This window comes from Oncorhynchus tshawytscha, linkage group LG01 (genome assembly GCF_018296145.1).
Source record: "Oncorhynchus tshawytscha isolate Ot180627B linkage group LG01, Otsh_v2.0, whole genome shotgun sequence".
NCBI classification, from domain to species: Eukaryota; Metazoa; Chordata; class Actinopteri; order Salmoniformes; family Salmonidae; genus Oncorhynchus; species Oncorhynchus tshawytscha.
The window spans coordinates 37,522,558-37,539,692 of record NC_056429.1 but is presented as its reverse complement, the minus strand read 5'-3'; the positions used below and the strand labels follow the sequence as shown (position 1 = coordinate 37,539,692).

General features: G+C 42.9%; 1 protein-coding gene across 1 annotated transcript in view; it reads left to right on the top strand.

Moving 5' to 3' along the window:
* The window catches only part of LOC112250253 (tensin-3), a 60,621-nt gene extending 43,736 nt beyond the window's left edge, over positions 1-16,885 (top strand). The window contains exons 6-16 of the mRNA XM_024420236.2: positions 1,523-1,682; positions 2,081-2,580; positions 8,271-8,357; positions 8,673-8,804; positions 9,200-9,298; positions 9,574-9,651; positions 9,774-9,839; positions 10,051-10,219; positions 14,027-14,095; positions 14,179-14,208; positions 14,550-16,885. Of these exons, the coding sequence (XP_024276004.2) occupies positions 1,523-1,682; positions 2,081-2,580; positions 8,271-8,357; positions 8,673-8,804; positions 9,200-9,298; positions 9,574-9,651; positions 9,774-9,839; positions 10,051-10,219; positions 14,027-14,095; positions 14,179-14,208; positions 14,550-14,691 (1,532 nt within the window). The 3' untranslated portion in view covers positions 14,692-16,885. The remainder of the gene's footprint in view (positions 1-1,522; positions 1,683-2,080; positions 2,581-8,270; positions 8,358-8,672; positions 8,805-9,199; positions 9,299-9,573; positions 9,652-9,773; positions 9,840-10,050; positions 10,220-14,026; positions 14,096-14,178; positions 14,209-14,549) is intronic.
* Positions 16,886-17,135: the final 250 nt, after the last annotated feature.

The window sequence follows — 17,135 nt, the reverse complement described above, 5'->3', positions numbered from 1 at the left end:
TTCCCTATATAGTGCACTACTTTTGACCAGGATATGTGTGTGTAAGTAATATAATACTAGAAATGACAAGAGGGTTTAATTCAGCCTAAATTCCTCAACATAAAGTCAATGGAGAAGAGGGAAAGAGAGGGATGAAAGAATAGGAGAGAAGGAATAAAGAGCTCAAGAGTTAGAAAGAGAGGAGAGAGGTGGGGAGGGGGGGCTGAGGTGGGGAGAGTGGGAGGGGTCTGTAGTGGATACAAGGAGGTCTTTATGATGGCTACATTTTTTTCTTCATTACTCACACTGCTTCTCCTGCCTAAAGGGGCTTATTTGTAGGATCTTTGGAGAATGACATCAAATGTTCAGTCTTTAAATGAAATAGGTTACCTTGCACCATGACAGTCCCAGTCTTGTACAGGTTGATTGTTATCATGGTGCTGTCAGGGTTGTCGGTCTCTTTTACTTTCACCCATAGTGAGAGCAGACTGCTGAGCGCCATACATTTGGCTGGTCAGTGAGAGAGATGAAATTACTCACATCACCGTTTTTGTACAGGTCTGTGAAAAGGGTTTCTGGCCTCCCCTTTAGTAGTTTCTGTTAAAGCTTTCCTTGTGTAATTTTTTTGGTCTCTGGAGGGTAGAGAATGGACTCAGCGCTGAGGGAACACATGGTGCCTGTGGGCTCTGCTGCTGTTGCTGCCCTGTTCTGCTGCACCATTGCCATGGAAACCATTTTTGTTTGTCTGCTTATGTTGCTAGCTTACTCTAATTTAGCTTTAAAAAAATCTTAAATAATGAAAAATCTTTACATACACAAAAAAATATATATGTTTAAGGTTAGAGTCCATGCTGCTTTTTGGTTTATTGACTCAGTTTGGTCGTTTGATGTAGTTGTTAGCTGCACTTGCTAGGTTTGTTCTAGCTCAATTTTTTAGCTTGCTGGCTAGGTTTTTGTTGTGTAGCTAGTTAAGGAGAGTAAAAACTACTTCATTTGAGGCGCAAAGTTAAAAAAATATATATTCAGAATGAATAGAGTTGTTCATGTCTTGAATTATTTTTAGATTGGAGATCATCTCATTTTAAAAACAAAAAACAGATAAATCAGGAGCTCATGCTGAGCATGTCTGTTGCTCTCTCTGTCTCTCGACAGAACATATGGCTGGAGTACAGAGCCAATACACAGGATTTGGTGAGAACTCACAAAGAGCATTGTGTAAGAAAATATCTCAAGGACTGTTAATCTGAGACTTGCTACAGTAAAATAAATTTGAAGCAAACGTATTTTGGAAGTGGGGAACTGAACAGATTATGTTAAAGGATGACCTTCATACAAACCTCCAGTCACATATTGCACTGTATGCACCATAGAGTTGGATAGAGGGCGCATTTGATCCAAAGCATGTTTTAGCATGGGCATTTATTCAGCGTCTCAAAGATAAGAGATGAGCTCTCTAGTAGACTAGTATGCACCTATCTGTAATGTTAAAGGGGAAGCCATGCCACAGTCTTAAAGGGATGCTGTTGTTTTTATTTTCTTGCAGATTCCCGAAGTTTCCTGGACAGTAGTATGAACCAAACTCCAGCCTCGTCAAATGGAGAGCTTTCCTGCTCGGAAGTGTCCTTCACTCCCGCCAGCTGTCAGAGAATGTTCGGATCCATGCACTCTGTATCGTCAAGGAGCACCCTCGCACACACAAACAGGTACTGTCTTTCTTTCACACTGCAATGTTTTTGTGTGTGTGTTAACCATAGCTACATTTTGTCACGCCTGCTCCCGCTCCCCCTCTCTGGCGCTCGAGGATGCCAGGCTGCCCATCATTACGCACACCTGTCAACATCATTACGCTTATCAGCGCTTCATTGGACTCACCTGGTCACTTAGTTGATTGCCCCTTCTATATCTGTCTGTTCCTCAGTTTGTTACCCGTGTCAGCATTATTGTTGTCCCTTGTTCAGACGCTGTCCTTGTTTGTTTCATGTCTGTTTATGCATTCAATTTTCACTCCCAGTACTTGCTTCTCGTCTCCCAGCTGCTGTTCTTACACATTTGTGCTTATACTTGATCATCCCCTTCTCTCTCTTTCTCTCTCTCTCCTCAGCCAAACCCCACCTCCAGTGTGGCTGGACAGGACTCCTATGTCCCTGTCCTCCCCATTCCTCCCCCCTTCCTCTCTTTCTCCCCTCAGCCTCCTCAATGCACACAGATCTCCCCTGGGGGCCCAGAGGGACCTGGAGGGGTCTGGGGGCCAGAGCCGGGGTGAGAGAAACCAGGATGCCCAAAGACAGGGGGATATAGTCTCTCTGCTGCTGGGGAATGAACATCTTGGTCTGGAGGACAGCCTGTTGGAAGCTGTGGAGGGGCTGGGGGGCCTGGATCTAGGCCTGGGGCTTGGAGAGGGTGGACTGACAGGATTGCCACCCGTGCTGCCTGAGAAGAGGGTACCAGGGCTGGCTGGGTCCCGCTCCCCCTCTCTCAGTGGATTATCCAGCCCCCACAGTGGTAGTAGTCTCAGCATCCCCTTCCCCTCAGCCATGACCCCAGCCCCTTTCAGAGGACTCAGCCCTGGTGGTGGTGGTGGAGCCCCTTTGCCTGGATCAGGTACACATGCGCAGACACACACACACACATCATTCCTGTTCCCAAAAAACTAAGGCATCCTGCTACGATTACTACCGACCTGTAATAATGAAGTGCTTTGAAAGGCTGGTCATCGCACACATTAATTCCATCCTCCCAGACATATTCGACCCACTCCAATTTGCATACCTCTCCAACAGATCCACAGATGACGCATTCTCTATTCCACTCCACACTGCCCTCTTCAACCTCACCAACGACTGACTATGAGACAGTCTACAGTCTCTCCCTCAATTTCAGCAAGACCAAGGAGCTGACTACAGAAAACAAGGGCGGGTGCACACCCCCATCCACATCAATTGGGCCATAGTGGAGACGGTCCAGAGATTCAAGTTCCTTGGTGTCCACATCACTAAGGACTTAACATGGTCCTCTCACACCACAACAGTTGTGAAGTAGGCATGGTTTGGCATAGCCCCTCAGATCCTTAGGAACTTATAGCTGCAGCATTAAGAGCATCCTGACTGGCTGTATCACCGTCTGGCATGGCAACTGCACCGCCCTTGAACAAAAGGCCCTACAGAGGGTGATATTATGGACGGCCCAGCACATTACTCGGGGTGAGCTCTCAGTCAATCCAGGATGTACATGCCAGGCAGTGTCTGAGAAGGGACAGAAAAATTGCAAAAGACTACAGCCATGCTGCTGTCCAGCAGGCGGTACCAGTGCATCAAGGCTCAGACCAACAAACTCCTATACAGCTTCTATCCCCTGGCTATAAGACTGTTAAATAGCTAACAACTACTGCTCTCCCTCTCCCACAGACTACCCACACTGACTCTATGCCCATCCACAGGACTCCACCCACTCAGACATATACACCTTCACTGTCTTAATTACACACACAGTGGTGTGGTGGACATTGCTTATACTCTCTTCTTAATCCCGATTGATACTTAGTGCTTTGGAGGTATATGCCGTATCAATTAATAGGGCTGATGGAACAGATTGGAATGTTTATATTAAAATGCAGATCAACTATTATTCCTTCACATTTTAGGCACAGCAAAATACACACGGCAGTAGGCCTATGTGTGAATGTTGCAACATGCCATTTGCGGGAAAACGCTCTTCTAAAATGCACACTGCACTTGGGAGCGGTTTGGTGGACAGAGATGGAAATATCAGTTCGAAAAAGGGGGGATTTAAAGATGCTTTAAAGATCCTATGATTAGGATAAAGCCTTCGGCTGCTAGACAATGAAAGAAAGCTGAAAGAAAACCGATAGAACAGGAGAATGCATAAGAGTTAGTCTTTATAAAAAATAATTGTCCACACAAAAGGTGGGAATTTGTCAATAGGCTACTTTGAAGCAAGGTAAGACATGCCTCAAAAAATGAAGGATTCAAACTATTAAGGAACAGGAAAAATATAGCAACACTAATTATAGGCTTAACCGTCTTTAGGTAGACGGAAATGCTTTCCCAGAAACCTTCTCTATTAAATGATAAATAGCTAAGTATATATAGCTAAGTATATATTACCTACCTGTTAGGTATATACCTACCTGTCAAAATGATATCATGAGCATTGGTGTCAATCCAGTGCCCATTCCAATGTAAACTCTATCTCATGTGCAACAAACACTGTTAATCAGACAATAGTGCTAGCAGCCTGCACACTTGAATTAAAGGGTAACTACTCTCAAAAACCTACATTTCTTAGATGTTTCCAGACCTCAAAAGTGGTCTCCTGATGTGGATTAAGCATTGTTTTGGACGAAAACCTAAAAAAATATGTAGCCCTACTATTAGCCTACTGCACAGTACAACTTAGGTAGCCTGAATGTGAAAGACCAATTTGGGATTTTATTATTTTAGGTCATTCAGAGTGTCACTGTTTCTCATAGAATCTTTCACACAGGGTGCCTTTCCTTAGCTTGGAGGGCCGTTTGGAAACATTTTGGCAAAATTTGAGTATACCCACTTCTCCAGGCACCACATGCTCACTTACACACTCATTATTGACGCCATACACTTATACCCAATGGCACACACAACCTCACAACTACACAGCTGCTAAAATTATTATTGATTAGATGTATTACTTTCACTACGCTGCTGTTAATTGATTATTGATTGCCATTATCATTAGTATCTATTTATTTCTCCTGCTATTACTCCTATTTACATGTCACTATATATACAAAAGTATGTGGACACAACTTCAAATTAGTGGATTCAGCTATTTCAGTTGCTGACAGGTGTATAAAATCGAGCACACTGCCATGCAATCTCCATAGACAAACCTTGGCTGAAGAATTGCCTTTCTGAAGAGCTCAGTGACTTTCAACGTGGCACCGTCATAGGATGCCACCTTTCCAACAAGTCAGTTACTAAAATTTCTGCCCTACTAGAGCTGCCCCAGGCAACTGTAAGGGCTGTTATTGTGAAGTGGAAACGTCTAGTTGCAACAACGCCTCACCAGAGAAGTGGTAGACAACATAAGCTCACAGAACGGGACCGCCGAGTGCTGAAAAGTGTAGCGCGTAAAAATCATCTGTCCTCTGTTACTGGCTTTGGTTTTCCATTTATGTTTTGAGGATGGACTTTAGCACGTATAGCTTGTTAACACGTAGGGTGCACTGATTGGTGTCACCTCGTCAGTCCGTGTGTGTTACACGTGTGCTGGTTGCCAACTCATTACTGGGAAGGTGTTTGACCTGTGTTGACCCAGGTGCTATTTAGGCGTGGCTGGCCCAGTGCTCCAGTGGAGCTTGAGAGATGTTGGAAGAGCTACACTTCACCTCATCTGTGGTGCAATTTCGAGCTCAACCTGTTTGTGTTTTGGTGTTTCCCCTGTTTGTTTGGCTCCATCTTTTAACTCCCTATCCTAAGTTGTTGTGGGTTTTTCTTTTAGTTTGTATTTTTGGAGGCGAACCTAGTGGGCATCCATGGTGGGTATCTTTTAGAACCTCTTACTAATGGCTTTGCCAACTTTGATTGAGCACCCACTGCTTTTCAGAACCCCTTTTGAACCCCTTTCTGTTTTGTTTGGTTGTCAGTGATTTTTCTTTGTTAGTTCCTTTTGTTTTGTGAGACTTTTTGAGTTTGTCTTGTGGAAACGTAACAAAATGGGGGTTCGTCCGGGATCTAGTGTCCCATGAGTATGGTAGTTGCTCTAATCACCTACTCTGAAGCTTTGCCCAGATATTTGAGTGTTCCCGAATACACTTTTGGGTAGAGTTTCCGTCACTGATTGTTGGAAATATTTTAAAAAGTTTCATAAACACACAGGGTAATAAAAAAAGCCATGGGCCTTAAGTTGGAAACATTTGTGGAAAATCCTACATGGGAGATGCTAGATAAATGTACAAAGGTGAATCTGCTCCTCACTGCAAATCATTATGACATCAAGGTGGTGTCTGGCCATCCGAAATCAGTAGTCAAAGAGTTGATCGGTGCTGCTCTGCTGGAGGAGGAAATCCTTACGTAGAGGGATGTTGGTGAAAAGGGTCCTGTGGATAGTAGGTCAATTCCCATAGACTTGCAACTGAGGGAGATAGAACTAATGGCAAAATGGGAACTTCAGAAATTAGAGGTGGAGCACAGGGAAAGACCAGATGAGCATGCAGACAGACTAGAACAAGAAGAGCGTCAACATGCCTAAAATGGCCGTGAGATATTTGGTCACAGCTGAGATGAGATGGTTTGGGATGAGCTGGACTACAGAGTGAAGGAAAGGCAGCCAATAAGTGCTCAGCATATGTGGGAACTCCTTCAAGACTATTGGAAAAGCATTCTAGGTGAAGCTGGTTTAGAGAATGACAAGAGTGTGCAAAGCTGTCATCAAGGCAAAGGGTGGCTGATTTGAAGAATATATTTTGATTTGTTTAACACCTTTTTGGTTACTACATGATTCCACATGTGTTTACTCATAGTTTTTATGTCTAAACTTTTTTTTTACAATGTGGAAAATAGTGAAAAATAAATAAAAACCCTGGAATGAGTAGGTGTGTCCAAACTTTTGACTGGTACTCATCTATATGAGAATGCTATTCATTGACTACAGTTCAGCGTTCAACACCATAGTGCCCTCAAAGCTCATCACTAAGCTAAGGACCCTGGGACTAAACACCTCCCTCTGCAACTGGATCCTGGTCTTCCTGGCGTGCCGCCCCAGGTGATAAGGGTAGGTAACAACCCATTCGCCTCGCTGATCCTCAACACGGGGACCCCGCAGGTGTGCGTGCTCAGTACTATCCTGTACTCCCTGTTTACTCATGACTGCATGGCCAGGCACGACTTCAACACCATCATTTGTTGATGACACAACAGTGGTAGGCCTGATCACCAACAATGATGAGACAGCCTATAGAGAGGAGGTCAGAGACCTGGCCATGTGGTGCCAGGACAACAACCTCTCCCTCAATGTGATCAAGACAAAGGAGATGATTGTGGACTACAGGAAAAGGAGGACTGAGCACACACCCCCCTTCTCATCGACGGGGCTGTAGTGGAGTAGGCGACAGCTTCAAGTTCCTTGGCGTCCACATCGCCAACAAACTAACATTGGCCAAGCACACCAAGACAGTCGTGAAGAGGGCACAACAAAACCTATTCCCCCTCAGGAGACTGAAAAGATTTGGCATGCCCCCCCCACACACACACACACACACACACACGCACTTCTACGCTGCTGCTACTCTGTTATTATCTATGCATAGTCACTTTAACTGTACCTGCATGTACATATTTCCTCAATTACCTTGACACCGGTGCCCCCGCACGTTGACTCTGTACCGGTACCCCCTGTATATATCCCCGCTATTGCTATTTTACTGCTGCTCTTTAATTATTTGTTATTTTTATCAGACTTTTTTTTAGGTATATTCTTAAAACTGCATTGTTGGTTAAGGGCTTGTAAGTAAATATTTAACTGTAAGGCTGTTGTATTCGGCGCATGAGACAAATAAAATGTGCTTTGATTTGTTTCACTCTATATATTACCATAACTATATAACCATAAGTATTTCTGCTACCAGTCACTTTTCAGCCCTGTTTCCATGTACATCTGCCAATCACGCCTACACGGACACTCTAGCCCACACCCACACCCACACATTTGCAATCACACATCAACCCACCACTTCTGCCGCAGCCATACTGTTTAATATTATTATTATTATTATTATTATTATCATTTAGCTTCCTACCAGTCACTTTCTCCTAATCACTGCTTACATGTACATATCTACTTCAGATACTCCACTATCCCTGCCTATTGTACATTTGGTGCTGGTACTGACCCTGTATATACAGTAGCTAACATTTATCTGAAATGTAGTTGTTTTTTTCCTCACTTATTTGGTGTGTTTTTGTTATTGTTGTATAGTTTATTACTTGTAATATTTTGATACTCAGTATTGCACTGTTGGGTAGGGCTTGCAAGTTAAGCATTTCACTGTACTTGTGCATGTGAAAAATTAAACCTCATTACAGAGTCTGTCCCATGTTGTAAACATGTATAGACAGCTATACGTTGACTCTCACCCGTACATTAAAAGACAATGGCATGCCTGAATTCACACTCAATCATACTGTCGTACACGATGTTCACTGTGTCTCAAAAAATATGTTTATATGCTATAGTGCTCGATTTCTCTCTTTCTCTCTCTTCACACCAAGTGGCTGTCTCTGTCTGTGTTGCAGACCCGTTTTCCAGTAAGCAGGGCAATGTGAAGTTTGTTCAGGACACTTCCAAATTCTGGTACAAGCCTGACATCTCCAGAGATCAAGGTAAATATTGTTTCCGGAAATTAGACGGGTGCTGCAAGAACTCTTTCTCTCTTTGTGTGTGTGTGTGTGTGTGTGTGTGTGTGTGTGTGTTGCCTTGGATATTTTCTTTTCACACTGTGCTTTCCAGCACAGTTCCAGCCATTATGCTAGATGTGCATTACACATTGTGCAACCAGGCCAGAGCAGCACAGTTCGTCTTGGCTTGGCTCTGTTTGTCTCAGTAGTCTGAAAAGGGCATCACAGTCGCTACTGACTATGACATGGGTGTTGTGACTGTGTTAAACTTTGTTTTTTGACTCCTGTGGTGCTCTGTAGCCATCGGTGTGCTGAAGGACAGAGAACCTGGATCCTTCATCGTCAGGGACAGTCACTCGTTCCGCGGAGCCTACGGATTGGCTATGAAGGTGGCCACACCCCCTCCCTCTGTCCTGACACAGAGCAAGAAAGGTGGGTGTGATAGGCCACAAATTACTGCATTTCAAATGGCATGCTATTCCCTATAAAGTGCACTTCATTTGACCAGAGCCCTATGGGAATAGGATGCCATTTGGGACGCAGGCTCAGAGGTCCATAAGTTCCAACATGGTCTCATTAGAATATGTCATAACATTTTACTATTGTAGTTATATGTCACTTCTGACTTTCTTCTTATGAGATATTTCTGTCAGTCCAGGGCGGTGTAGGGTGAAGTTGCCGCTAGATGCTGATCCTGTGTCATTTTAGCATTTTTTCCCACAAATATTTAAGGTTAGGATTAGGGTAGGGGAAGCTGATCCTCGATCTGTACCTAGGGCACTTGCCATTTCCCCAATCCTCTCTGATGTCACTTCCTATCTCCATAGTGGGTGGCGACCTATCCAATGAACTGGTTAGGCACTTCCTGATTGAGTGCACACAGAAAGGGGTGCAGCTTAAGGGCTGTCCCAATGAACCCTACTTTGGTGAGGACATATTCATGTGTGTTGTGCTATGTGCCTACGTATGTGTGTTCTGTTCTTTTATGGTGTTTTGTGTTGTGTTCTATGCATATGTGTACCGTGTGGGTGCATCTGTTCAGTTTTGTGAAGTAATACAATGTATTCCTCTGGTGGACATACTCAGTAGTGCATCTAAACAGGTCCACAAAATCTGGTCCAAAAAATTATTTTTGGTTGACCAATGACTAGATGGAAAGGTATATTGAAGCATCTGAGACAGTGTATTCTGTTCCTCACAGGAAGTCTGACTGCGTTGGTCTGTCAACATTCCATTACCCCTTTGGCCCTGCCCTGTAAACTCATCATCCCCGAAAGAGGTAAGAATGTGTGTGTGTGTGTGTGTGTGTGTGTGTGTGTCTTTCCGTGTTTTTATAAATACAATTATATCAGTTCCCACTAAACTTCCCTTTTCTTCCTGTGTTGTCAAACCCTCTGGAAGAGACCAGTGATCCCTCAACGCAGTCAGTAACCAACTCTGCTGCTGAGCTACTCAAACAGGGAGCAGGTACTTTATAGTCTCAGCTCTCCTCTTCTCTGACGTGTGTGTGTGTGTGTAAACTTTCATTGTGTAACATGTATGCTTCTCCATGTAGTTCATGGGCTCAGTAGAGCTCCAGTCTCTGACTGGGTACCAGTCTGTATGTGTGTTACAGTGTATAACGTGTGTGTGTGTGTGTGTTACAATGTGTAACTGGTGTGTGTGTGTCTCTCCCTAGCTTGCAGTGTGTGGTTCTTGGGCTCAGTAGAGCTGGAGTCTTTGACAGGGTACCAGGCTGTACAAAAGGCAGCCAGTCTGACTCTGGCCATGGACCCTCCTCCAACCTCCACTGTGGTTAATTTCAAAGTCTCAACACAGGGCATCACTCTCACCGACAATCAGAGGAAGTGAGTCATACACACACTTGCATGATCACACATGCACGCGGCATGCCATGCATTCATGTGAACACACACACACACACACGCTTGAGCATGCATGCGTATGCCTGCACACACATATAATATAAAGAACCTCCTACAAAATAAGGGTATGGTATTGTTCCCTGGGGAACAAAAATATATAAATACAGATGATGTACTTTCAGAGGTACAGATAATGATATCACATGGTATTGTTCGTTACCCTTTTGGTACATGTGCGGATAAAGAGTATGAGGGTCCATTTTTGTACCCAATATTTTGAATATTAAGATACAATCATCACACTCTAGTTCTCGACGTACGTTGAAGGTACATTTCTGTTTCCCAATACGTTGCAGAAAAGCAATGTATTGAACGAAGGTACATTTTTGTACCCACCATAAGGCGCAATGATTAATTTATGACACCTAAAAGGAACTAATGGCTCTGTCACTGGGGTTGTACACTAAAAAGGCACATTTTGTACCGTCTTCATTATCATAAGTGGTGTAAAGTACTTAAGTCGTTTTTGGGGGTATCTGTACTTTACTATTTATAATTTTGTCAACTTTTACTTTTACTTCACTACATTCCAAAAGAAAATGTTATTTTAACTCAAATCAAATGTTATTGGTCACATACATGTGTTTAGCAGATGTTATTGAGGGATTACGAAAATGCTTGAACCCCATACATTTTCCCTGACAGCCAAAAGTACTCGTTACATTTTGAATGCTTAGCAGGACAGGAAAATGGTCAAATTCATGCACTTATCAAGAGAACATCCCTATTGCCTCTGATCTGGCGGACTCACTAAACACACATGCTTTGTTTGTAAATATGTCTGTGTGGGAGCGTGCCCCTGGCTCTCCCAGAAATAAAAGAAAATGGTGCCGTCTGGTTTGCTTAATATGAGGTATTTGAAATGATTTATACTTTTGATACTTAAGGAAATGTTAGCAATTACTTTAACTTTTGATACATAAGTATATTTAAAACCAAATACTTTTAGACTTTTACTCAAGTAGTATTTTACTGGTTGACTTTCACCAGCAGCATACCACCCTGCATACCACTGCTGGCTTGCTTCTGAAGCTAAGCAGGGTTGGTCCTGGTTAGTCCTTGAATGTTAGACCAGATACTGCTGGAAGTGGTGTTGGAGGGCCAGTAGGAGGCACTCTTTCCTCTGGTCTAAAAAAATATCCCTATTCCCCAGGGCAGTGATTCCCTGTGTAGGGTGCCGTGTTTTGGATGGGACATTAAACGGGTGTCCTGACTCTCTGAGGTCATTAATGATCCCATGGCACTTATCGTAAGAGTAGGGGTGTTAACCCTGGTGTCCTGGCTAAATTCCCAATCTTCATACCATCACGGTCACCTAATAATCCCCAGTTTACAATTGGCTCATTCATCCCCCTCCTTTCCCCTGTAACTAATCCCCAGGTTGTTGCTGTAAGTGAGGACGTTTTCTCAGTCAATTTACCTGGTAAAATAACGGATAAATAAACTTGTCATTTTCTATTAAAGTATCACAATTGGGTACTTTTCCACCACTGATTTATCATATTTCCTTGCAGTTCCCCCACGGGTTCAAGTCCAAGCTCTTGCTGAGCCACTCAAGAACACTCAGAGACTTGTCCCGAAGCCACTTCTGTGTTCTCTTGGCTGTGTGCTTAGGGTTGAAGTCCTGTTGGAAGATGAACTTTCGTCACAGTCAGAGGTCCTGAAAGCTCCGGAGCAGGTTTTCATCAAGGATCTCTCTGTACTTTGCTCTGTTCATCTTCCTTTGATCCTTACTAGTCTCCCAGTCCCTGCTCCTGAAAAACATCTCCACAGCATGATGCTGCCACCCCCATGCTTCTGGTTCTGGTTTCCTCCAGACGTGACGCTTGGTATTCAGGCCTAAGAGTTAAATCTTGGTTTCATCAGACCAGAGAATCCTGTTTAACATGGTCTGAGAGTCTTTAGGTGTCTTTTGGCAAACTCCAAGTGGGCTGTCATGTGCCTTTCTTCTGTCTGACCACTACACCATAAAGGCCTGATTGATGGAGTGCTGCAGAAATGGTTGTCCTTCTGGAAGTTTCTCCTATCACTACAGAGGAACTCTGGAGCTCTGTCAGAGTGACCATTGGGTTCTTGGTCACCTCCCTGGCCGTGGCCCTTCTCCCCCTATTGCTCAGTTTGGCCAGGCGGCCAGCTCTAGGAAGAGTCTTGGTGGTTCCAAACTTATTCCATTTAAGAATGATTGCGGCCATTGTGGTCTTGGGGACCTTCAATACTGCAGACATTTTTTGGTACCCTTCCCCAGATCTGTGCCTCGACACAATCCTGTCTCGGAGCTCTACAGACAATTCCTTTGACCTCATGGCTAGTTTTTTTCTCTGACAATCAATGTCAACTTTGGGACCTTATATAGACAGGTGTGTGCCTTTCCAAATCATTGTCCAATCAATTGAATTTCCCACAGGTGGACTCCAATCAAGTTGTAGAAACATCTCAAGGATGATTTAATGGAAACAGGGTACACCTGAGCTCAAGATTTAGATTCTCAAGATTTAGATTCTCATAGCAAAGGGTCTGAATACTTATGTAAATAAGGTATTTCAATTTTACATTTTTAATACATTCACACAAAAAAAACTGTTTTCACTTTTCATTATGGGCTATTTTTATTTATTCCATTTTAGAATAAGGCTGTAACGTAGCAAAAAGTCAATGGGTCTGAATACTTTCCAAATGCAATGTATCTCACGAGGCCTTATTGTGAGGCCTAATTTTACCCTAATACAGTATGCCACAGAGACTTTGAATACTGTATGTGAAAATGTAAATGTGACTAACTTTCCAGTTTTATGTGCTGCATGTAATATATTGTGTTGTGATTATTGTATTTGTATGCTGGCATCACTAAATGAATTTCCATGGAAAATTAAAGTATATCGTATTGTATCTGAGGAATGAACTGGGGTAGAATTATGCACCTGTAACTAAAGGTTCAAAAGACTACCTTACATGGTACCACCCCATTAACAAGCTTTGGTAGCCCTTTAGGAACATGTGTTCCTCCTGGCTACCCCAACCCTGGCCAACAGCTCCGCACCCCTCACAGCTACTTGCCTGAGCCTCCCCAGCTTCTCCTTCACCCAAATCCAGATAGCTGATGTTCTGAAAGAGTTGCAAATCCTGGACCCGTACAAATCAGCTGGGCTAGACAATCTGGACCCTCTCTTTCTAATATTATCCGCCGCCATTGTTGCAACCCCTATTACCAATCTGTTCAACCTCTCTGTCGTTTCGTCCGAGATCCCTAAAGATAGGAAAGCTGCCGCGGTCATCCCCCTCTTCATCCCCATATTGTTTTTTTACTTTGCTGCTCTTTTGCACACCAATATCACTACTTACACACCATCATCTGATCATCATCATCTGCACATCTATCACTCCAGTGTTAATCTGCTAAATTGTAATTACTTTGCTACTATGGCCTATTTATTGACTTACCACCTCATGTCATTTGAACACACTGTGTATATAGACTTTCTTTTTTTTCTACTGTACACTTGTTAATTCCATGTGTAACTCTGTGTTGTTGTTTCTGTCGCACTGCTTTGCTTTATCTTGGCCAGATCGCAGTTGTAAATGAGAACTTGTTCTCAACTAGCTCACCTGCTTAAATAAAGGTGAAATAAAAGAAAAACAAATTATATATATTTTAAAAAATCCAACAGTATAGTTACAACAGATATTGTATACCCACACAACAGTGTACTCACTGTCTCTCTCTGTCTGTAGGCTGTTCTTCAGGAGACACTACACCGTCAATACCGTCATTTTCTGTGCCCTTGACCCACAGGTCCGCAAGTGAGTACTGTGCACTCCTGTGTGGGTGGGTGTGTGTGTCTCAGATAATCATGCATGGCAACTAACTATTCTCTCCTCACAAGGTGGACAAGAGATGGCTGCTCCTCTGCTAAGTAAGTCATTCCCACACTTCAGCTCCTGTCATTATTTTTCTCTCTCTTATGCACTGTCTTCCTCTCGATCCCCCTTTCTCATTGTTTCACAATTTGTCTTTCTATCTTTACAAATCTCTCTCTATCCCACAGAGAGATATAACTTGTATTTGCTGAATAGCAAGAGGAAATGTTTTGCAATGAAAACAATATATATATATTTTTTTAATTCAGGAAGGTCCCTCTCCATTTTGGCCCATATGTTTCTGTTGTATTCCTAGTGAATATGACCCTCGATTCTCCTGTTTGGCTGTTGAACCTGAAGGCTTACTGAGCTTCTCTGCTGTTTCTCCTCCTGTCAGGATCTTTGGTTTTGTGGCGAGGAAGTCGATGAGTGGGACGGAGAATGTGTGTCACCTGTTTGCTGAACACGACCCCGAACAACCTGCCAGTGCCATCGTCAACTTTGTCTCCAAGGTGATGATTGGATCACTGAAGAAATAAGACTTGGACACTCACACTCACACTCACACTCACACCACACCACACACATACAGTTTGTCCTGCTGGTACATACTGCACTTAAATGCCGATGTAAAGACTAATGTGTTGCATTATGGTAAACTACCAGCAGAGGGCAGCACAGTAGCAACATCTTTACCCTGCCACCAGGGTTGTAGGGTGACATTTCACCTTGACGCTGGTCAGATTTTGCATTTCCCCCACTTATGGTTAAGATTAGGTGAGGGGAAATCTGAACTGATCATAGATCTGTTCCTAGAGGAAACTTGACCCTGAAGTGCACAGAGGACTTAATCTTCTCAAGAAAACCAATGCTTATATTAACGAAGTCTGCTTATCAGATGAGGCTGATGGGCAGAGACTATTGTAATGGCTGGAATGTACGGTATCAAACACATGGTTACAATGGTCCCGCCCTCCTATATTGACGCCCACCAGCCACCACTGATATGTATGTATATGATCTGGATGTCATTGTAAAGGGAGGGAATCTGTCATGTATGTTAGTATTTTTAGGACATTTTTTCCCACCACTTTATTTGTTTAACTGTAATCTATATGATATTACCCTATAATCACACAGCATTACTAGTCTGGCTATACCTGCCATGCCAAGTAAAAGGCTTTCAACAATGAATAGGGTCACTTTCAATCACTTCAGCCAATCCTTTTTAACTCATATCATCAGTGAAACATAGGATACTCTACAATCCAGTGCTTGACTTGGGCCGGAACACACCAATATAAACTGTACCGGCACCTAAAATGAGTACCGACACACAAAAGGATTTCAGTCAAGCACTGCTACAATCGACTGGGTTTGTTTTAAGCATCAACTTAATAGTTAATTAAGCCCCACCATGGAGTAGCACCATATCATAGAGTTTAAGATTAAAGCTAGAGCACTGATGTCTTAGACAAATCAGACCACACTGATCGGTTAAAATTAGCGAGTGACCGTTCTATTGCATTTGACAGCAGAGTATCGTCTGCTATTTTTTTATTCATCTCCTGACAATACTACATGTTGAATCGTCTCCGTTCGTCGACACCCAGCAGGCATCTTCTGCGTACAGCCCACGTTTGTTACATTAGACAAAAGCCCATATCTGGTGTCCCTTTCAACAGATATTAACAGGTTTTAAAAGATGTGGGTTTTATACATTGGCTGAAACATTTATAATTGATGTGCATATGTTTTTATAAATACTTATGTCTTTGAACACATAATTGTCTGTATATTTAACATGATGCATTATGTTTGAAAGATGAATAACTCTGAGGAGATATGAAACAGTGCAACATATTGTTGTAAGGAGTACTATGATTACTGTCTTGTTCTTGACAATGGCATGGTGTAGCACTGGTAACTGTGTGAGGAACAGTAGTGTACCTCTGGTCAAACGTAGTGCACTATATTGGAAATAAGCTCCCATTTGGGATGTACACCGAAGTCTCTTTCTTGTCGTATTGTTGGAGAGTCGATGGGCTCAGGGAACTGTTTTCCATACTCACACATGTTTCTGTGATCCATGTCTCCTACTTCTGTGTTTTCCTGAGTTCTCTGGCCCAAGAGCATAACTTGAGTACTCTATTGCACATGAGGTTGGTGGCACCTTTTTTAATTGGGGACGACGGGCTACTGGTAATGGCTGGAGTGGAATTGTATCAAACACATCAAACACATGGTTTCCATGTGTTTGACGCCATTCTGTTTACTTCATTCCAGCCATTACCGCAGAGGCTGTCCTCCCCTCAGCAGCCTCCACTGCTCTATTTTAAGAATTTGTAAATTCATGTTACTTCACTCACATATGGAAAATAGAACTCATATATTACATTCCTACTTTTGTCATTTAGCCTACAGCCACATAGATACGTAGATATGTTGTGTCCAAAACTTCCGGATTGAGCAAATGCTTTTTCATTATCCGTTGATTATTGTCAGACAACTGCACAAGTCGTCTTGTCTTTTTACACATGCAACTTGTCCTAAGATAGTTTCATTGAGTTAAACTTCTGATGGACAAAAACAGAAAACTGATGAATGCATATAAGGTTTCATCTGCGCTCATGCATCTCTGTGTGGCCGCAGCCATATGAAAATGTCAATTTGAATATTTTTTTCCAGTAGATGGCACAGATCAATCACAAAATAAAGAAATGTAGGATGTCGTTTCTGTGTGTGTGTGGTACAGTATTTGTATAACTGTCAGTGCGTGGGTCTTTGACTTAGCCTTCAGGAGAGGAATGCCAGTCTGACCAATTCTGCTATTTTGTGTTTCCGCCATCGTTTCCTATGACCGAAAAGAGCTTCTTGGACATCAGAACAGCAATCACTAACCTCGATTTTGATGATGATTTCCACTTCAACGAGTCTGCAGCGCAAGACATACTGCTCACCCGGACCAGCCCTTAATCCCTGA